This window comes from Lithobates pipiens, unplaced genomic scaffold, assembly GCF_037356315.1.
Source record: "Lithobates pipiens isolate NorthernLeopardFrog02 unplaced genomic scaffold, aLitPip1_a1.2 Scaffold_18, whole genome shotgun sequence".
Classification (NCBI taxonomy): domain Eukaryota; kingdom Metazoa; phylum Chordata; class Amphibia; order Anura; family Ranidae; genus Lithobates; species Lithobates pipiens.
Genome location: NW_027507758.1, coordinates 349710583 through 349733909, shown reverse-complemented (window position 1 = coordinate 349733909; position 23327 = coordinate 349710583). Strand labels below are relative to the sequence as shown.

General features: G+C 41.9%; 1 protein-coding gene across 1 annotated transcript in view; it reads right to left on the bottom strand.

Moving 5' to 3' along the window:
* The window catches only part of LSG1 (large 60S subunit nuclear export GTPase 1), a 32136-nt gene extending 12607 nt beyond the window's left edge, over positions 1-19529 (bottom strand). Inside the window, exons 1-10 of the mRNA XM_077487467.1 lie at positions 19338-19529; positions 14504-14630; positions 12128-12248; positions 11835-11921; positions 10257-10343; positions 7815-7875; positions 6811-6987; positions 5982-6323; positions 4576-4677; positions 2383-2526 (exon numbers count right to left, since the gene is read on the bottom strand). Coding sequence (XP_077343593.1) covers positions 2383-2526; positions 4576-4677; positions 5982-6323; positions 6811-6987; positions 7815-7875; positions 10257-10343; positions 11835-11921; positions 12128-12248; positions 14504-14630; positions 19338-19430 — 1341 coding nt within the window. The 5' untranslated portion in view covers positions 19431-19529. The remainder of the gene's footprint in view (positions 1-2382; positions 2527-4575; positions 4678-5981; positions 6324-6810; positions 6988-7814; positions 7876-10256; positions 10344-11834; positions 11922-12127; positions 12249-14503; positions 14631-19337) is intronic.
* Positions 19530-23327: the final 3798 nt, after the last annotated feature.

Sequence of the window (23327 nt, the reverse complement as noted above, 5' to 3'; positions counted from 1 at the left end):
GGGTGGGGGGGTTATTTGTTTTAGTTTAGTGTAGGGGCCCTTTCACACGGGCTGTCCAATCAGGTCTGCCTGTAAGTTTTTCAGGCGGACCTGATCGGATGCTCTATTCACCCCTATGGGGCAGTGGATGTCAGAGGTGACGTGTCCGCCGACACCCACTGCCATCCGATCCTGTTCGCCAAATCCAGACAGATGGCGGTCCTATTTTTCCAACCGTCTGAAGGATCGGATGAAAAACAGACAGATGGTCTATTTTCATTCGATCTCCCCATAGAGGAGAGCAGGACTCTGACATGTCCATCTCAGCACAGTGAGCAGAGACGGACCAGTCATCTGCCTGCTCAGCGGATCGATCCCCGCTGAGCAAGGGGAGTCTGTCAAACGGATCCGCTCCGTGTGAAAGGGACCTTAAAGTAAAGTGCTCCTTTCATGATTTCTCTTCAACAAGGCACCTTTGCATTGGTAAACGTCTACCAGACTACCTACAAAAAAAAAGCACTATCTCTACAGAAACAGACTACAATATGTCCAGTATTTGCACATGCACCATCACTTTCAATTAACACTGCTGATCTATACAAAGAAGAAATATGAAACACAGATTGGAACGCCACTATGACAGATATGGCTCTTAAGCACATTTAACCACTTCCCGACCAGCGCACAACGATGTACGTCGACAGAATGGCACGGGCAGGCATATTGGCGTACAGGTACGTCCAATATTCAATGCCGCCCTGCCATTGGGAGCGCGCCGCCGGCGGCGCGCTCCCGCACTGGTTGGGACCCTCGTGAGTCCGGTCGCGGGACCCACGGACTCGATCGCCGCGGGCATCCCCGCGATCGTCTCACGGAGCGGCCGAATGGAGGAAATGCTGTGTAAACAACATTTCTCCATTCTGCCTAGCAACTAGTGACGCTGATCTCTGCTCCATGTGATTGGAGCAGAGATCAGTGTTCACTAATTGAAAGCCCAACCCCCCCACAGTTAGTAACACACCCCTAGGAACACTTAACCCCTACACTGCCACCCACTGGTTAACCCTTTCACTGCCAGTGTCATTTACACAGGAATCACTGCATTTATATAGCAGTGATTACTGTATAAATGACAATGGTCCCAAAAATGTGTCAAAAATGTCCGATGGGTCCCCCACAATGTCGCAGTCACAATAAAAATCGCTGATCGCCGCCATTACTAGTAAAAAAAAATTAATAAAAATGCTATAAAACTATCCCTATTTTGTAAAAGCTATAACTTTTGCGCAAACCAATCAATCGCTTATTGCGATTTTTTTTACCAAAAATATGTAGAATACATATCGGCCTAAACTGAGGGAAAAAAATGTTTTTTTTATATATTTTTGGGGGATATTTATTATAACAAAAAGTAAAAAATAATGCGTTTTTTTCAAAATTGTCGCTCTATTTTTGTTTATAGCGCAAAAAATAAAAACTGCAGGGGTGATCAAATACCACCAAAAGAAAGCTCTATTTGTGGGAAAAAAAGGACGTCAATTTTGTTTGGGAACCACGTCGTACGACCGTGCAATTGTCAGTTAAAGCGACGCAGTGTCGAATCGCAAAAAGTGGTCTGGTCTTTGACCAGCAAAATGGTCCGGTCTGCAAGTGGTTAAGCTGGGAGGCTCTTGCTTTTACACCTGTCGCAAGCCAGAAACACAAATTTGAGGGATGTCCCAGATGGCTAGAGGAAAAAATTTACAAGTTTCTGCACACAATTTTTAAGTGACATTTACATGGTTGTATTTTTTTGAGATAAAGAGGATTTACCAATACAAATTCAGTCAGTGCCATTGGCTTATAATAGCCCCCTAATAGGGTTGGGGAATGTACATACATTACGGCACACCGTTAAAACACTACAGTGTGTTGTATTGCAAAAAATAAAAAAATAATATAGCGCACGTCAGTGTTTTCCTGAGTTTTGGTCCATTGCTAGCCCATTTATTTGAAGGAGCCGACCCCAATAATCATGTCTATGCATCTGAGGGAAATAAACTTTGCTATGGTAATGATGGTGCTGCAGGATGAACACGCTTATGTCATCAGCACTTGAGCCCACCCACATCTCAAGAGTGAATGCAACAGACTGCTGTGCCTGTTCTGAAGAGGTCTGATGTAGGCCATGAGTAATGAACAAGTGTGAGGCACAGGACAACCATATCCACATACACAGTGACCCGATGACTGCCGTAAAAAAACTTATAAACTAAGTGACAAGGTAGATATACATTATAGATATTTTTAATTTTCAAAAAAGTAAAGTAAAAAATTGGTTGGACATAAAAAAAAAAAAAAATAATAATTATCAAACTAAAAATGTCAGTTTAGTATTGCTGTGAATTGTTTGTTAAAGGATATGAGAGAGATTGGTGGGATGTAGTCTCGCATTTGGTCAATTGGCAGAATACCACTACATATCATCTCTGCTTTGGTGGAGACAAAGGATGGCATTACAAGGCCTGGGCAATCACAAAGGCAGAGGCCAGGCTCCACGTACAGCGTCTACAACAGAAGAAAATGACATTCATTTACACACACATATATCTTTGCAAGCAAAACTGCATTTCAAGGGTAGGCAAACTTTGGCCCTCCAGCTGTTGTGGAACTACAAGAACCATGAGGCATTACAAGACTGACAGCCACAAGCATGACACCCAGAGTCAAGATGGAAGACTGAAGTTTGCCTACTTTTACTGTATTAGGATTAATGTCTAAGGTTCCATTCATACCTGTGTGCAGCGATTTACTGCCATTTTTCAGTCATTTTTTTAAAAAGCGTTTTAAAAACATTTTACATCTTCAGACATTTTTGTTTAGCCAATAGAAAGTACTAGGAGAGGGAGAGGAAATTAGGGTAGGAGAGCTATTTGAGTGTTTTATGCTAAAAAACAGGTGTTTCTATTGAAGTAAAAAAACACTTGTAATCTGCCAAAAAGAAGCTCATGTACTTTTTGAGCAACAGGCGTTTTGCTTCAAGCAACAGAATGCTCATATGTGAATATGGGCCATTTAAATAAATTAGATTTAGCAAGTTGAGAATTTTTCTGCTTTTAGCTCTAACAATGCTCAGGTGTGAAAAAGGCCCTTAAAGTGGTTGTAAACCCTTACAAACCACTTTGACCTACAGGTAAGCCTAGATAAAAGGCTTACCTGTAGGTCCAAGAAATATCTCCTAAACCTAAACGGTTTAGGAGATATTTATTAAAAGACAGTCACCGAGGCACGCGATCATCGTTAGCAGCATGCCGCTGCTAACGCCGATATGGCGTTAGTGGCGGCTCCCGTACGCATGCGCGGGAGTGACGTCATTGCTGCTCCGGCGCTGTGAGTGGCCGGAGCAGCGATACCTCCGCATTACAGGGGACAGCGGTGACTTCGCTGGCTCCTGTGACAGGTAAGTGACACATAATGGACTACTATGCGATGCATAGTAGCCTATTATGCTTTACCTTTGCAGGGAGACAAAGAATAAGTAAACCCATCAGGGTTTACTTCCTCTTCAAGTTCTCTTAAATATCTGCACCAATACACTATATAAAGTAACATAAATAAGACAAATATAGACTAAGCATGTCCTACAAAGCAAGTGATTAGTTGAAGGGGAAGGGAGGGTTAAAGCTAACTGGCCATATCAAGGAAAAAATAAAAACCTAAAAGCAGAGGTTACATACAAAAAGATCAGTAGATCGATAAAGAGAGTTGAACCCAGGGCACGGGCACCCTCATTAACCAATACTGAAGGTCGGGAATAAAAAGGGGTTTGAATTAAATGCAATTTTGCTAGAAAAGGAAGTATTGGCCAATACTTCAACAGCTTCCATCTGTGGGTTAGCCAATTGTTTTACTAAAACTGGAGCTGACAGAATCTGCAGTAGTCATGCATAGAAACCAATTGCCTTCCAGCTTCAGCCTGTTCTAGCTTACTTTTTTGAAGCAACTGAAGCCGACTAGTTACCACCCACATCCATGGAGCTTCAGTTGACCAGGTTTGCGACCGGGTCACTTTAAAGTATTTTTTGCTACAGTTGCTATGATAGGAAAGGTCATGGACAGAAGTGAAAAAGACAAGAGTATCTATGCAAAGCAATTCTGTACAGCGTTCGGGAACATACAGATGGGTGCAACTAATCTTCAAGACAACAAATGGGTCTGGTGCCATTTTAAATACATAACTAAGTGTTACTCCAGCAAACAATGACTGCAAAGGCTATAGTCCAGATACCATTCATAACATAATAGCCTGAATTTGGTTCACTAGACCTGTGTGTGCAGCAGTTTGTAAGACTGCCCATAACTGGACTCACAGAACCCACCCCTTCCCATATCCAGAAGTCTGTTCTGCAGAATAAAAAGTCTCTGACAAACAGAAACAATTTCAGTGGGTTACTTCCTAAATCCCTGCGGCTTGAAAAATACAATATATCCTCTCAGGCAGAATAACCTACTTTTATATATTTCCCCATTTTATGTGGTTCCACAAGGTTTAAAGTGTAGTTTTTATGAATGTTTTGTTACAGGATTGTCACTTAAAAAGGAATTCACATCAAATACCTGAAAGTGCTTTGTATGTCCTGGAGTTGCTGAAACAGAAACTTTTTTGTTCCCCAGGATTGTGTTAATGGTTGAACTCTTGCCAACATTGGGATAACCCACCTAGCAGGAAAAAATATATATTATTTCACTGTCCCATAAAAAGTATGACTTCACTGGCTGCCTCTAAAGTTGGCAATACACTGATCAAATTTCATCTGCTTTCTTAAGAACCGGCCAAATTCACTGAGTGGGTTACCCTGTTGGCCACCTCTCGCCCTTCCATCCTTTGACTGAAGGAGCTGGGATGAAAATGTTTCGGCCAAAGAGCAGTTGCTTCCAATCCAATGCAGCAGCTGTACAGGTATTTTGATAGCTGTTGAAAATACCACAGCAGATTTGTACATCTGTGCTCTATAGCATGAATAGAGGTATTAGATTTAGCTTAGCCCACAGGCTGAATGCAAAAAAAAAAAATCTAATCAGTGTATGGCCAGCTTTCCATCAGTCTAAAGAGAAACATTAAGGTGGCAATAGGTAAGAATTTTATTAAAAGCCAGCGTAGACCCGATAATAGCTTAGCTTCTGGCCTAGGACCCTATGCTCCAGTACTTTGCGAGTGGACTGCTTCATGGTCCTGGCCATTAATTACAGTTATGTTAGAGAAAAATAAATTACTACTTCAGTAAAATTAGAGATTTTTTTCAGTTCATTGCCAAATCATGCATTAACAAAATGCATGATTTGGCAACGAACTGAAAAAAATTTGTATGCATGGCAAGGAGAAGGGTAAAAAGTGAAGGATTAGTTCTTCAAGGTTCTTGAAACCATCCGTCAACCTCTACATCCTGCTACTGTAACACAGAGTGCAAAGTTAAGCTGGCCATGCACTAGTACAAATTTTGCTTGAATATTTTTCAATTTAAGAACAAACGTTAATTTGATTTTCTAATCGTTACCATAGTCAAAAATCAATGTTAATTTTTGACTGCAGTAATGAGAGCATTCAAAAAGGATGGAATTTTTTCTCGAATGGACAAGAATGTATTTTTTGTTTGGGAAGCTCCATGCATTCCCAAATCAAAACGTTAAAAGCAAAAAGGAGCCTAAACAAAAATAGAGCATGGCAGCAGCCTTATTTAGAAAATGTATTTTCTTTTTAGTGCTGATTTTAGCTGCACAGCAAAAGTTACATGGCCAAAGAGAAAAAAAAAAGGAAGAAGACAGATTTTTTTTTTTAAATCTATAAAGACACACTACTATTCTGAAACAATATACATTGAAATATTTTCTTGTTGACCACCAGTCTAATTAGAATCAATCACAATTTAATACTGCTTACATTTACTGTGTAAAAAAATTCTCTAAACATATAGAATACTGGAAAAATAAAATTCACAAATAAAAAAAAATAAAAGACTGCTCACCAGTCCTACAGTGACCTGTTCCTCTTTAACCCTATTGCCTGTGTGAATAGATTTGAAGATCTCCAGCAGTTCATCACTTTGCACCAAGTGACTATAGTTATGGACCTGTGTTGGTTCAGTACTTCTAGGCTCTGGGTCAGGTAAGATCCTTTCATTTTCCCCCTCTGCATCTTCAGAGCAGGTCTGCCAGCCTTCATCATCTTCACAGTCCTCATACTCATCATTTGAGCTGTATTGATCAGAATCTCCAGTTTGGGCTTCGGTGTCACTTAATTTTTCTTCATCCTCACTGTCTTCCTCATCTGAAACATGGTCCTGCATCACATCTTCTGGCTCAGCACCCTGCTAAAGAGCATACAGAACATTAGCAACAATCACAAATGCAATGCATTACAACTGCCAACCGACACAGGAATAACAAGGGGGGATTTCGCAGTGGAAAAAAACAAAACAAAAAAACCCCAAATGCACTGCAACTGTGAGCTGGTTGAACTAAATGGAAAAGTATGACAGACAGTGTGGGGGTGGGAGGGTTAGAACCTTGGTTTAGCCACCTGTTTTTACTACCTCTTGGTCGCCTGTAGGAAAGAAACCCTGAAATATTTTCTGTAAACAGCATCTCCGAGACTAAATGGTTAGTAATAACTTTGAGAACAGAAAAGTATCTACAGTAACAGTGCTACAGTCTCAGTGGTGCCAATCATAAATAAGACTTAACACTTTAGATCTTCTGCTTTCTTGTGACAGGCAATGGGCTAATTTGTAGAAGTAATACATGCTAAAAAAAATAAATAAATAAATAAAAAAATAAATAAATCAAGTAACATACCGTGACAACTTCAGTAAGTCTCTGTGCTTCTACCAAGGCTGACCAGAAGACAACCTTTATTCCTTCCTTCTCAAAATACGTTGCCCAGGCTTGACGCTGCTCAGTTGTTAACAGGTCTGCCTTGTTTATAAGGATGATATTTTCTTTATGAGGACTTATTTCTTTCACGTAATGCTCCTGAAGAAATTGAGAAGAATTTTGTATTAAAAAAAAAAAAAAAAAAAAAAAAAAAAATCGGACACGGTGACCTGCTGTGCCCCTTGTGAAGGTTAATGTAGCTGTAGGGACAGACTCTGACAGAAGACATTACACAAACCAATCCAAATTGGTATAATCCCTTAACCTATATACCATGGCTCATACCTTGCCCTCACTGTACAAAGAAATATCCTATGACAATGCTGAGGTGTAGATAGTGTGGAGATCAATTTTAGAAATCTGAAGGTGTCAATACACATACTGTTAATTCAAAAATGTCCATTTCATAAGGATTAACACCACCATTCTGAGCCTTTAAAAAAAAAAAAAAAAAAAAAAAAAAAAAACACACACTCAGATTTGCTAGTACTAGTAGTTAATATCTATCATTTTCGACCTGCACAACTAGACGTGCAAAATCCGAGAAGGTATTCTGTTCTGTAACAAAGCACAGACAATTTCTAATACAGTGGAGAATATCACAGGAACATTATTTTATTGTTAATGAAACAGTATCAGTGATCTCTTAAGATAGCAGAGCACAAAGTGCACCAAGTAAATTCTAAACTCTGCAAAATTCTGATGTACACTGGAAACAAATTCAAACTACTCTTTCATTTTAGTAGAAGACTCAAAATTACACAAAGCAAGCTTGTTAGAGCTTATCTGGATCCATGCCTATTAACAAGCTGCTTAAAAAAAAACAGTAAGATGTGGCATCAAATACCAAATCATCTTTTCTTTTAGGTTCCTGCAGTGAACAGAAACAAATGAAAGATGCATGTCAAACCAGGATACAAACTCACCAAATCCTGGCACCTAAACAAAAGCGGGTTTCGGGCATCCACGATCTGTACCACAACATCACTGTTGTAGAAAGAAAAAGCAGATAGAATTTCCAGTAAGAACACTTGTACCAACACACATTTTAAAACGTATCTCATATTTAAGAAAAAGTCCTAGGGACTAGAGCCCTGTAAAAAAAAAAAAAAAAAAAAAAAAAAAAAAAGGGGGGGAACATGTTTTTGTTTTTTGCCCCCTTACCTTTTCTTAATGGTCTTAAGCACAATTCACATGCCTTTCACATACCCACCCAGCAAGTCCGGTGCTGTCCTGCTGCAATTTTCCCTGCTGCTGTTACACACTGGGGTTTGTTTGTTTTGTTTTTACGAAAGGCACATCCACTTTGCACTGCAAGCGCACTTGGAAGTGCAGTCGCTCTAAATCTAAAGGGTACATCTGAAATGAGTGGAAGCTCTGCTTATTTTATCATCCAATCATGTGCAAGCTAAAATGCTGTTTTTAATTTTCCACGCATGTCCCCCTCGGATCTACAGTGACTTTACTTCCATGTGCACTTGCAGTGCAAAGTGGATTTTCCTTTAGTAAATAACCCCCACTGGGTCCTGCGATGCCGTCTTAATTGCTTAAATAGTCAGGAGGAGAGTGCCTCTTCCAGGTTCAGGCAGTCCAACCCCTTGATGATGATGCATCAGAGGGCTTTAGCCCACTGGAGATGTCATTCTTGCTTAGGCAAAAATGGGTGCCAGGTGGAGAAGGTGAGGGGCAAGGTTGTGTAGGATTGAACCGAAAACAAACAGAAAACAAAACAACAACAAAAAAAAAAAAACAAAGAAAAAACAAACAGAATACAGTGTTTGCACCAGACCACAACCATGGCTTCCAGTGTCAAGTGAAAATCACATACTATACCAGTAATTTTTGAGTTGAAAATTATAAGCTGTCAGACCCAAATGCACCGAAAAAAAAAAAAAAAAAAATTATATATATATATATATATATATATATATATATATATATATATATATATATATATATATATATATATATATGCGCAAGCAATGGCCCACTGCTTCTCCCAGCCAGAGCATGGTAAAGAGCTCAATTCAGCCTCGGATTCCATGGAGAGAGCAGGTCATCCTCTAATGATGAACAACGTGATGAACCCCGAGAGCGAGGCTGGGATTTATTCTCTGAATAAGGACAATAAAGCTTCCCTTCTGGAGTGGAAGCAAAGGTCAGGTGCAATATTAATCTTGTACAGGTGAATGGTCAGAGGGATTATGGTGACCCTCCTGCAGACTGGGTGGGAGAAGCCCCTTCACTTGGGACAGAAATAGTTATCAACAACATCCCTCAAAAAAATCTAAGAAGATAAATGAATGACACTTTTTATGACTGCTGAAACAATGTATACGTTTTGTCTCAGACTGTTTTAGGACAGTCTGGGATCCCAGAATAATGTAAGCATTGTCTATGTGTGAATTTCCATTGTTGAGTTGAGTTAATTGAGTCACCTATTGTTTCAGTCTGTTGGCTAATCCTCTTGGAAGTTCCTACATGATGGGATTAGCCTTGTATCAACTTTAACTAGTTATCAAACCATTATGTGAAGTTTTGGGTAATATTTGGTTTCATTATTCATGTGGTGACTACCTTACTTTTGAAATGTATAAAGCCTTTATTTCTGTTCAATAAAGAGCCATTCCTTTGGTTTTACCTCAACGTTTTGTCTATGTACGATGCTTGGGGTAAAAAGGGCTTGTGTAACCTCCTGGTCTGCTAGAAGAGTTTGGAGAGCAAGCAGCACTGTTTGGCAGTAGCAACCAGGCAGGGTGCCAGTGTTCTGTCACACTGATCAAGCAAAAGTCTGTGCTCAACTGGCTTCAGCAGAGCCCAGGGATCCCATTAGGGGGTCTAATGAACTCCTGAGGTCTCCTTAAAAGAGAACCTGGCACCTGAACTAGGCTATCACACAGGAAGCTTATCAGCCCTCTATCAATTAAAGCTTAATACCTAAATGTATTTTTTTAAAGCCCCCTGCCCCTAAACACAAATGAATGCAACGAGTGTATGCATTAAACAAAAAAAACAAACAAACACACACACACACACACACACACAAACACAAACACTGGAGGGGTGTTAAGTGTCACTTTAAGCTGCAATTATATCTCTAACCACATCCCCTGGGATATGCAGACAGCTGTGACACGACTCACAGAAAGAATGTGGTTGTGATGGACAACCTGGATTCATCTTCTTTTAATTAAAGAAAGGCAAAAACTGGAGCTTGTGTACACTATTCACATACCAGCTGTAGTTCTTAATTGACAGGTGGTCTTTGGAAACATTGGCAAAGAAAATAATTGCTTTTTCTTATATTATACTTTTCTTCCTTCTACAAGAACAGGATATCAAGCACTTTTATTTCAGACTAACATTACCTCCTTTCAATAACTCTCCAGAGCTGACGCCAGAAGTCTAGATTGCGTTCAAAAGGTGTGAGAATTAACTTCTTCTCTTCTTCGAGTCTGTTATGGTAAAAATGAATAAAAGTAAAACTGCATCCTTTAGTCCATTCAAGTATCCATTAAAATCATTAAGTATATTCTAATAGCTACAAGTATAGCGGCTAGAAGATTGTTATCATATCAGTTTGGCTGGGACAGTGGAGATTTATAAATCTGTTCTATTATAGAATGTTGCCAAGCCAACATGTTTTCAGGCACAAGAAGCTGCTTAGAAAAAAAGAGCACAGGGAAGACATTTCATTTCATGTTGCTGTTTTCACAGTCCAATGACTAGGCAGGTGACAAGAAGTTACATTAGAGCACCTTCCGGGTTATGCAAGGGTTTGAATCAAAAAACTAGATGTAAAGAATTACAAATCCTTTTTGCAGGTAAAATAGTTCACATACAGTTAGGTCCATATATATTTTTGGACACAAGCACAATTTTCACACTTTTGGCTCTCTATGCCACCAAAATAAAATTAAAACAAAACAATCCAAATGAATTTAAAATGACAGGCAGCAGCTCTCCGCTCGGGTATCTGTGAGAACCGAGCCATTGGCAATGTTCAATCGCTCGGTTCTCAGTGCAGAGGTGGCAAGAAACAGATGCAGCATTGGAGTGAACTGGAACTCTACCCAAGACAGCTTCAATATACCATATTCGTATATTAGTGTTTTTTTTTTTAATTCTTCGGGCTTATGAATGGTTTGAACCTTGTGGTGAACCCTCTGTATTTGCCGTTGTGAAGGCTTCTCTTGATTGTAGACTTTGACATTTAATACACCCACCTCCTGGAGAGTGTCCTTCACTTGTCTGGATGTTGTGAATGGGTTCTCCTTTACCGTAGAGAGGATCCTGCGATCATCCAGCGCTGTTGTTTTCAATGGACGGCCAGGCCTTTTTATGTTGCTGAGCTCAAAAGTGCATTCTTCTTTCCTCAGAATGTACCAACCTGTTGATTGGGCCACTCCTAATGGTGCTGCTATCTCTCCGATAGATTTGTTTTGTTATTGAAGCCTGAAAATGGCCTGTTTCACTTGCATGGACAGCTTCTTTGAACATATGATGTAGGTTCAAAGCAACAGATTCCAAATGCAAATACCTTAACTTAGAATCAATTCCAGACCTTTTTCCTGCTTAATTGATGAAGAAATAATGAAGGAATAGCCCACACCTGGCCATGAAATAGCTTTTGATTCAACTGTCCAATTACTTTTGGTCCCTTGAAAAAGGAGGGGGGATGGTTATCCCTAAACCCTTCCTCAGATTTGGATGTACATAACTTCAAAATTAAACCTGAGAGAGAGTGCACTTTCAGTCCATATCAATTATATAACTACAGCTTGAATAGGTTTTGGTAAATACCTGAGAAAAAAAAAAAAAAAATACAATTGTGCCTGTGTCCAAATCTATATGGACCTAAATGTATATATTTAATGGTTTAGTTGAGATTCTATTTCAGAAGGATCACTACAGCCAAATACCTGCCCCTTTATACAACTACATACGTAGCGAGCTCGCGCCTCCACTTCAAGAAGTCCTCTCTTTCTGCTAGCTGTAGATCCTCTGCACTGGTATTTTCATCCCAACGTGGCCTTAAATTGTAAAATACAAAACAGCAATAGTCAACGTCATTCTTAATACTCACACAGCTATAATGTCTCCATAGCCCAACTACATAAGGATGGTACAAACCCTAAAAACCTTTACACCTACAAAATAATTTATAAATAAGGAACAAAAATGAAATGCATCGGTCTGTTGTATAAACAAACGCCAATGATTCAGATCATGTACCTACCTCCTTGGAATACATAGAAACTGTTTATACTCTTCATGGAGTTTATCGATTCTGTTAGACTCTTCAGATGTTAGCAGACCAGTTCTAGCTTCAGCTGGGACAAATTTAATATTCAATTTCTCTGGAAAAGAAATGTAAGGATAAGCTCCATTAAAAGAAGTAGAGAAAAGTGTGAATGACGGGCAACATGTCATTTTAACATTTTCTTTGTACACAAAATCTAACAAACTGACAAGATACTAGAAAATGGTCAAATATGCAAGCATAATTAAACATTTTTACAATGACTATTGGCTTATCTTCAGGCCTGACCAAAAATGTTCAGGGCTCCATCAACAGGCATGATATGATATACACCAATAGGAAGGGAGAGAAAGCGCAGTACAGTGTCTGCATATAGTCTAGGTGCTTAGGAAAAACAATACAGGTTGTACAATTTCCTATCTGAACATTTCCATGTCTCTCATTTTGTGAGATTCTTTATCACTTTTGGTTGTTTGTACAGCACAGGGAACAAGGGGAAATCTCCCCAATAGAAAACAAATTGCATATAAAAAAAAATAAAACACTTGTATTGGACTTTTTAATATCACAAATTCAGATGATCAATTTATTGTTTGCACCTTTAGCGCAAGAAAAGCTCAAGAAAAATGCACACCTTTAAAAATTCGAATCATGTCTTCACACCGGTCAATTGCGCTTCTGTTGCGGTGTTAAAAAAAAAAAATCTTGCTCGTTTGGTAAAGAAAGCACCAAAAATACACCTCCTGGGAAAATGAATTGGAAATGCAGCAAGAACACAATAACACACCCGTGTTACGTTTTTGAGTCACATGACCCACAAAAAAAAAAAACAAGCACAGAAAACTGCAAATATCATGTGCGTTTTTGGCACCCTTTTCTCCATTGGCAAAATGCCGAAAACACAATTTTTAGACGATAGGTTTCAGTCACAACGAAATTTTAGTGGATCTCAATAACAAAGTATTGCCTACCCTTACTACCCACAATCCTCTAATTATAGAAGCCGTACCATAGCTTTTCCAAATGAAAATCTCTCTATTAACCTCCCTGGCGGTATGATTCAGTCTGGAATAAGGTGCTGAAAGCGGTACAATTATTTTGCATGGAAATCTGGCGTTTTATTTTGTAGTCCTGTAATTCTTAGGAATAACGCTCTTAAATCTCTTCAAACCAGAGTCTAGCAGACATCCCGGGTATGATAAAGTTTATAGAACAATAAAAATTATTCAATTTATTATGTAATCGAACCCTAAAACACTGAAAAAGGGACACTTTTTGGTTGCTATGGACAATCTCCAAATTCCAGGCAGGAAAAACAGTATTTATAATATACAAGTGCATGCAGGGCACTGCACAGACCACTAGGGACAAAGGGGGTGTGTATTTTTTAATACAGCACTGTAATCTGTAAGATTACAGTGCTGTGTGTGTTTTGTGTCTTACTTTTTTGAATTTTCCGCCGTTCTCTGCTCCTGTGCGCCGTAACGTCGCAGGGAACGGAGCTCGGCGGCATTCGGCACTGTGAACCGAGCGGAGGACAGCTCGATCCCACAGCGCGGCGGACATCGCTGTATCCAGGGGACAAGGTAAGTAAGTCTCACTGTGTCCTCCCCTGCATCCAGCAAAGTGATCCCGGGTCTGGTTCAGGGTTACCGCTCCTGCTAGTAAATTCCCAACCCGAGCCAGACTCGGGATTACCGCTAGGGGGGTTAATGGAGAATAGGTAGATGGATGAAAGGTTTACCTTCTTCCATTCCTAGAGTGTTTCTCATTAAAACAAATGCACACTTTCACATAACTTCAAACAGATCTTCTTTATCTCAACTATACACTATAACAGACAGAAGATCAAAAGATCCCTAGTTTCCAGATCCTGCATCAACAAAAAAATAAAACACAACCCACCACACACCCACTGCCAGCTATAAATTACAGGCACATACTATACCTGTAGTAGCAGTGTCTCTGGCCCATTCTAATGGACTTGCGCTTCCCTTCCTGATATCTGAAAATCCCTACTGGTCATTGAGGCTGCCCAGCATAGAAAGTGGCTAATAGGAATGCATTGGGAGCAGGACGGAGCCCAATCCACACTATCAGGTAGCTAATCCAAGCATGTACTTTATACCCAACAGCTTAATTGTTTTATCATTGATTTAGTGACAGAATCAGTTTAAGCATATTTCACTGAAGGGTTGTATGTATGGAACAAAAATCTAAGCACTTTAGAAATACTGTTTTCATGTCTCATCTTTATTAAATTTAATTTACATATGTCTAGTCTTTTTTTCTGTGCTATACAAGGACATCAGTGTACATTAATGGAAAGAATGTTAGAACTGCTTTGCTCACCTGCAACAAATTCTGTCCCTGCCAACTCCGCTGTGGCAAGAAAGTCATCAAGAGAGCTTTGTTCTGTCACTGACTGCAGATTAAGCCTGCCCCAGTCATAGCCATCGTTCAGCTCACTCGTGTGCAGCTGCAAAAGGACACAATGTGGGTTAGAAAGAAAAATGCAACCTGTAAATGCATCCTATTACAGTACATAAAGAATTATCCCTGACCCCAAGCATATAATGCCTCCGCATTAATATAAAATACTATTCTATACTTTGTGCACAACTGTCTAGTTACTCAAATTCACTCAGCTGTGAAACATGTCAGTACATTGCTTCTAGTAACACGGTTTTGGTATCTAAAATTCTATTACATTGTTCCATTAAAAAAAAAAATCCCTGGAGATCATTGGAGTTATGGATTAATAAGCAACCCCAATAAACAAATTGAAATAAATCAGTGAACTGCTACTGAAGACTCAGTTCACCTGTGCTAAAGGCAAAAATCTGCTTTACTTCTTGTAAACATGGCCCAAGGTAGCATATTTTCAGATGCACTCAGGTTATATCTGACTTTATGAGGTCATTCTAAATGACTCTGCATGTGCTGCTTGTGCATTCACATCAACTTATACAAGGAGAAAAGCAGTTGTGATGAAAATAAAGGCAGCTATTTCCTCAATGGTAGCCATGCATGGCTAGTCAATTATGAGTTACAGTTAAATTACAGGAAATGAGCTTCCTTGTAATAAAAAAATATATATGAAGGCACACTAAGGCTGGATTCACACTTCTGCAAAAAGCACTAAAACTGCATATTTGCACTACAGTCCATTTAACATGGTTTCCTATGGAACACGTTCAGTAGTGCAAATCTGCAAAAAGCTTTAAAAATGCATAGGTGTGAATCCAGCCTAAGTCCAGCGAGGTGCATGACACCTTCTGGGCATAGCTCTATTATTTTATATCTGACAGCTTTATAGTACTCCTGGAAGACATCCACCGCTGTAGATCCGAGAGTTCAAAGCTGATCCTACCAAGCTCTGCATCTTGAACAGGAGAGTCTCTGCAGCTGCTGTGCCCTCCCCACCTCCTGCCCATTTACAGAAGCTTTTGTATTATGTGAACACATTTACTTGACTTCTCTGAGTGGACAGCAGAGGGGCAGGGGTTGGCAAGCTGTGTGCCCGTCTCCTCTCTCATAGCCCCAAGTGTCTCAAAGTGTATTTTCCAGCAAAAAAAATAAATAAGTCAAATAAAAATAATAGAGATAAGCCCTGGAGATATCTTGCCGCTATTTGGACTTAACTCATAGTGTGCCTTCACTTTTCACAAAGTGGCCGAAATCCTGGAATTCAGCTTTAAGGCTTTCAAGCATTGTTTGCATATATATCTGTCTTTTTCTAAACACTAAAGAGTATTATAGGCATCTCTGCAGACAGAGGAACGTGTCACAAAAAGTGACATCCTAACTCACTGGAGAGTTTTCCCCTCTGCAGGGGCCTGGAGCTTGTTGACATGTCTGTTGAGCTGCATTTTTCTGCACCCCACTACAAACAATGTTACCGAATATTTAAAATGTACATTCTATATAAAAACCACACACTTCAGAAAAGCAAGCAAAGAGTAGACAATACTTTGATCTCAACCTAGGTTATTTTCAGGGACATGCCGCAGCTGTAATGTGGAATAAGAAGCTCATAGGGAAGGCACACCTGATGAGGGACTAGTCCCCACAGCATCTGTTGGGTGGGCAAAGCCTGAGAGACTAGTTCCCCAATCAGATGTCTTGTTTTTGATTGGCAGTGGGTGGATTTAAAAGTCATGAATGGACTGAATGGCATCCATACATTCGCTCACTGCCATAAAGAGATAGGTCTAGACATGTTCGAACACGGGTTCAAACCTATCCAGTCAGGAAGATGTAAAAGCTGACAGCCAATCATAGCCATTGGAGGCATTCCCCACCCCACAGCTATACACACCTCTTGCAGATGTGCGGCTGCAGGGTATGCATCTGCCAGCTATGATTTCAGGTGGAAAAGCTTGGTCAAGTTTGGACTTGTGTCAGAACATGCCTGAGCTCATCCCTAACCACGTAAACCAAAAGAAAAGCAGACCTGATGGGGAACCAATCTTTCAGGTCCCACCAGGCTCCGTCCACCTCAGTACAAAACTACTTAGCCATGTGCCTGTGTGTTGGGCGCATTGACCAGGGAGCACACTTACAAAGGGGGGCCCCCCCCAATATGCACATTGACACATACATGAATTGAGTGCAAGTACCAACAATTTCAACATGCAAGCTCAAGATAATTCTAAAGGGTTTCTACGATACCATTTATGAAGTTTGTCCATAATATTTCAGCTTCAATACATTTGATTATATGCAATTTTTCTTTTTTTAACATTGACTGTGGTAAATACACAGTTATTTATAATGTAGCTTGGCATTAGTAAGACAAAGGGACTGTGCAGGGAAACAATACATAAATAGGGACTGTCCCCGCAAAGGAGGATCAGTTAGTAAAATAAAGATCCACAGAGGATGAGCCTAGCTATAAAAAGGGGCGTCATGTTCTATATGCTCCCATCAGAAGCATATCAGAAAATGACAACCCCAGAGAGGATGAAGCACCCTAAATATAAAAAAGGGATGTCATGCTCTGTCTGCTCCCATCAGATGCATATCAGAGAGTGACAACCTCACAGAGGATGAAGCACCCTAAATATAAAAAGGATGTCACGTTCTATATGCTTATATCAGAGTGAAAACCCCACAGAAGATGGGGTACCCTAAATATGAAAAAGGCATCATGGTCTCTCTGCTTCCATCAGATGCACATCAGAGAGTGACAACCCCACAGAGGATGAGGCAGCCTAGATAAAATGGGGTGCCATAATGTTATCAGCTCCCATCACATATAGGGTTGCCACCTCTACGGGAATGACCCAGACAGCCAAAGTTTTGACAGCTGTGCCCAGTTTCTCTCCTCCTGAAACCCAGACACAGCAGTATAGGCTCCAGCCAGTGTGGGAAGTGGCCCCGCCAGCGCCGTCAACACACCCCCCCCGCTCCTGTAACTGACTGCTCTCTCTCCCGAGTTCCACCAGCAGCGTGACCCCCACCCCCCCTGTTCCTGTCGCTCGATGCACACTCTCCCGCCCACCTACCACCCCTGACGGCTCCTGTCCTGTGACTTCAGTGGTGAGCGTTCCCGCCCATCCACCTCGCCCCCCCGTCAAATGTGCCAATGCCGATTGGCAAATGCAGCCTGCCCTGAATACGCTCTCTCCCGCCAGCAGCATGCTCCCCCCCACCTTCCCCCGCTCCAGCAGGGCTAATTATTTTTGGCAGCTTCACTGTCACATGGCAACATTGGTGAGTCGGTCTCAGTCTGGTCCCCCCTGTCAACGCAGCGCTAGGCTAATGAAGCCTGAATGCTGCAGCTCACTGTGCTCTCTCTCCCACCAGCACCAAGCCCCTAATCTGGCCGTCGGCAGACAGAAAATTGACATCTTTGCGGTTTGCAGGCATTGGTTACTAGGACCACAGGTGTCCTAGCAACTTGGATGCTTTTGTATGTGTAGCGTTACCAGGAAGGTAAGGGGTTTTTGTCTCACTCTAACGATAGAGTGAGACAAAACTTACTGATATAAAGGGACTCAGAGCTAATGGGGTCTCTAAAGGGAGGGGGGGGGGTGCTTCTAATATAAAATGGACTATAATCTAATGGGGTTCACTCTGTAAGAAAAGGTGCTGATCAGTGACGTCACTACAAGGGTGGGCCTCATTCACACCATAGTTGCCACTGGTGCTGATATAAGGTGACTCTGAACTAATGGGGGAGGCTGACTGCTGATGTTACCACCATTATATCAGTCACCTTATATCAGTCACCTTATATCAGTCACCTTATATCAGTCACCTTATATCAGTCACCTTATATCAGTCACCTTATATCAGTCACCTTATATCAGCACCAACCCCCCCCCACCCCCCCTTACAGACCCTTATTAGATTAGAGTAGGGAAGTTTTTGTTTGGGGTTTTAATAGAAAGCTCTATTTATATGAAAAAAAAAAAAAGAAGATAAAAATATATTTTGGGTACACTGTTGAATGACACCCAGCATCATTCGACCCACTGAGCCCAGACTGTCAAAAGGTACAACATAAAAGAAAAACAAACAAATGCTCCTGCGCTTGAGAAATTGTTGTGTGGCGATTTGGAAATTAATGTCTTCCCAGTTCTAGCCACCACATTGGCTGTGCTGCCACTCTGAACGGGTCAGGGAAACCCAAGCATAACTCTGAAAAGGAACAGAGGGCGCACCAGCCTAGTGCATTCATTAATTAGAAGATGTATAAATATACTCACAAAGCTCTAAGGAAGAGAGGGACCCCCACGAAACACGTCAGTTTCTTTTGGACTCTCCATCTCACGATTGTGTCTGGCCAGCGGATCATGCTGGACCTTACATTTTGCTTGATTTTATTATTCACTTGTGAGTGTGTTTTATACATATTTTAAGCAATAAATGAACACAAAAAAGGTAATGCGCCCTCTGTTCCCTTTCACTGTCAAAAGGTACAACCCGAGGCCAGTTGTAGCTTTTGCCGTCCGCTGGTTTGTGCGTCCGCCGGTTTGTTCTTGGGGTCTGTGCGTTGTGATTTCATCACAAAATATACACACAGTGTTATACTACAGAAAAAAAAAAAGGTGGCAACCCTAATGACATATCATTGGGTGACAACCCTGCAATGAATGATGCAGCCTACAAATAAAAGTGGTGTCATGTTCTATCAGCCCCCCCCCAACCTGGCACACATGTCAGAGGGAACACTTACCCATGAGTCTTTCACCCGCTGCCCTCTCTGGCTCTGAGTTCGGTCTCGGATCAGGGCTCTTCCTAAACCACATGCTGCTTTTTTCTTCCCCATCCCTATCACATAGGATTTGCGAAAGGAAACACGTGCCCGGAATCAAATTGGAAACACACACACAAGAAGCCACAAGGGTGTAACAGGAAAAGCGCTCCCCGTGTTTTGGTACATGAGCTCTGAGTTCCCCCTAGCTTCCAGGATGCCGCGGGTTCACCCAATCAGGAGAGGGCGGGGGTGTGGTTAGGTCGTGCTGATGTGTGGTGACTGTGCTCTATAGGAAGAAATGTGTGCAGTCACCTGGAAACTAGTCTCCATAGAAAAGCCCTTTGACTGCCATGCTGTTCCAATGACATGAACACTTTTTGAGTGACTGATGTGGAACAAGTAGCAGCCCACAAGTTGTGACTTTAGCTGCTGCAGACTTGTTGGTCAGTGACAACAGACATTAGGACTCAATCACACCAGTAATGTGTCCCATACACAAGAACAAGATATTAGCTGTATGTCCTATGCCTTCAATTCACAGCAATGTGCTGAAAACAGACCATGCTGCATTCTCACACAGGCTATTCTAAGGCGCTGTAACGTGTAATAACAACACACAAGGTGTGCAGAATATAGAGGAACACAGCAATGGCTGGTGTGACTGCGCCCACTTCAATACCAGGCACTTCCCCCCTTCCTGCCAGGACAATTATCAGCTTTCAGCGCTGTCATACTTTGACTGACAATTGCGCGGACGTGCAACACTGTACCCAAACTACATTTTTATCATTTTGTTCCCACAAATAGAGCTTTATTTTGGTGGTATTTGATCACCTCTGCGGTTTTTAACCACTTGCTTACTGGGCACTTAAACACCCTTCCTGCCCAGACCAATTTTCAGCTTTCGGTGCTCTCACACTTTGAATGACAATTACTCAGTCATGCAACACTGTACCCAAATGAATTTTTTGTCCTTTTTTTCCCACAAATAGAGCTTTCTTTTGGTGGTATTTGATCACCTCTGGGGTTTTTATTTTTTGCACTATAAATGGAAAAAGACTGAAAATTTTGAAAAAAAACGCATATTTCTTTGTTTCTGTGACAGAATTATGCAAATTATTAATTTTTCTTCATAAATTTTGGCCACAATTTATACTGCTACATATCTTTGGTAAAAAATAACCCAAATTAGTGGATATTATTTGGTCTTTGTGAAAGAGAGTCTACAAGCTGTGGTGCGAATCGCACAAAATTTATCACATCTGATGTACTGGTGGCCTATCTCACTTCTTGCGACCCGAACAAGTCAGGAAAGTACAAATACCCCCCAAATTACCCCTTTTTGGAAAGTAGACATTCCAAGGTATTTAGTAAGAGGCATGGTGAGCTTTTTGATGTTGTCATTTTTTTCCCACAATTCTTTGCAAAATTAAGATTTTTCATTTATTTTTTTCTCCACAAAATTGTCATTGTAATAGGTTATTTCTCTCACGTGGCATGTGTATACCACAAATGACACCTCCCAAAAAAATTCTGCTACTCCTCCTGAGTATTACAATACCACATGTGTTGGACTTTTTCATAGCCTGGCCACATAGAGAGGCCCAACATGCAGGGAGCGCCGTCACATGTTCTAGGAACATAAATTACACATCTAACTTGTTGACTATTTATTACACTTTTGAAGCACCAGGACAATGACACGTGACACTGATGACAGATGGCACTGATACGTGGCAATGATGACACTTATACGTGGCACTGATGACACGTGGCACTGATGACAGATGGCACTAATATGTGGCACTGATGACAGATGGCACTAATATGTGGCACTGATGACAGATGGCACTTATACATGGCACTGATGACACGTGGCACTGATGACACGTGGCACTAATACGTGGCACTGAAGACACGTGGCACTAATACGTGGCACTGATGACAGATGGCACTAATACGTGGCACTAATACGTGCCACCGATGACAGATGGCACTAATACATGGCACCGATGACGCGTGACACTGATGACAGATGGCACTGATAAGTGGCATTGATGACACGTGACACTGACAACAGATGGCACGTGACACTGACAGGTGGCACTGATGACAAATGGCACTGATACGTGGCACTGATTACAGATGGCACTAATACGTGGCACTGATGACAGATGGCACTATGTGGCACTGATGACACGTGGCACTGATGACAGATGGCACTGGGGACAAATGGCACTGACAACAGGTGGCACTGGGGGCAGGTGGCACTGGGGGCAGGTAGCACTGGGGGCAGGTAGAACTGGGGGCAGGTAGAACTGGGGTGGATGGCACTGGGGCAGGATGGCACTGGGGGAGGATGGCACTGCTGGGGGAGGATGGCACTGCTGGGGGAGGATGGATGGCACTGCTGGGGGAGGATGGATGGCACTGCTGGGGGAGGATGGATGGCACTGCTGGGGGAGGAGGGCACTTTTTTTTTTAACTTTTTTTTCTTTCACTTTTACAAAGGAAAGCAGAACGGCTGCCGCTGCAGCCATTCATCTCTCCCCTCTCACACGCTGTCTGTGTGAGGAGGGAGAGCGGCGCTGAGAGATGATCTCATATGTTTACATATGAGATTATCTCCCATTGGACACGCCGATCGCGCTGTAAACGGCCGCTGTGATTGGCCGTTTACAGCGATCTGTGTTTGCCTGTCCCCGGGGGACACGGCGAACACAGAACTTCCGCGATGCGCGCCCGCGGCGGCGCGCATTGCGGAAGTAAACATTAGGACGTCCAGGGACGCCTCCCGGACGAACGTGCCTGCCCTACGGCCGTCATTCGGCTATAGAGCGGGCGCGAGGTGGTTAATTTTTGCTCTATAAACTAAAAAATACCAACAATTTTGAAAAAAAAAACCTGACGGGCACTAATGGTACTGGCACTGATAGGCAGCACTGATGGGCATTGCTAGGTGGCACTGGATAGGCAGCACTGATGAGGAGCTACTGACAGACATTACTGAGTGCCACAGATTGGCACTTTGATGAGGTTTTTATTTTTTGTTAAAACTAAAAATGTGAAATTTGTGAAAAAAAGAGTTTTTCTTAGTTTCTGTTATAAAATTTAGTTTTCTCCTTCACTGATGGGCACTGGTGAGTTGGCACAGATGAGGAGGCACTAATATGTAGAATTGATGGGCACTGATATGCAGCACTGATGGGCACTGATAGGCAGAACTGACAGGCAGCACTGATGGGCACTAATAGATGGCACTGATGGGCACTAATAGATGGCACTGATGATGAGGTACTGATAGTCATTACTGATGGGTACTGACTGGCACTTTGAGCACCGACTGGCACTTTGGTGGGCACTGATTGGCAGCTGTGATGGGCACCTCCGAAGTGGGTTGAGCTGATAAGCAATGCACTGATTATCAGTGCACACCCCTCTCCCCCGACAGGAGAGCCGCCGATCGGCTTTCCCTGTCAGCGCGAACCGAGGAAAGCCGTTTACCAACACTTTCTTGTTACACGCTGTGATTGGTCACAGCTGATCACATGGTAAAGATCCTACGTCATAGGCTCTTTACCACAATCGGAGTTGCGGAGTGTCTGAGTGACACACAGCACCACCGGTCGCCGCAATGCGAACCCCCGCAGGCACGGCTTATCCTGATGGATGTCATATGATGCCCAGTGAGGATAACGCAACTTCCCGCCCGGCCTATAGCAGAATGACGGCTGGGCAGGAAGTGGTCAAAGGGTAATTTTACCATTACCAGAGAATTGTCTATGTAGGTAAGAGGTGACTGTAGATAAAAGCAAACTGTTCTTTTTTGACTAATGCCCTTGCTACAGGTGTAGGCCAGTGGTCTCTAAACTGCGGCCCTTTCCTTGCCTTTACCCGGCCCTTATTCCTGCCACTGACACCAACAATGGGGCATATTCCTTCTGCTGACACCAACTATTTCTTCCCCTA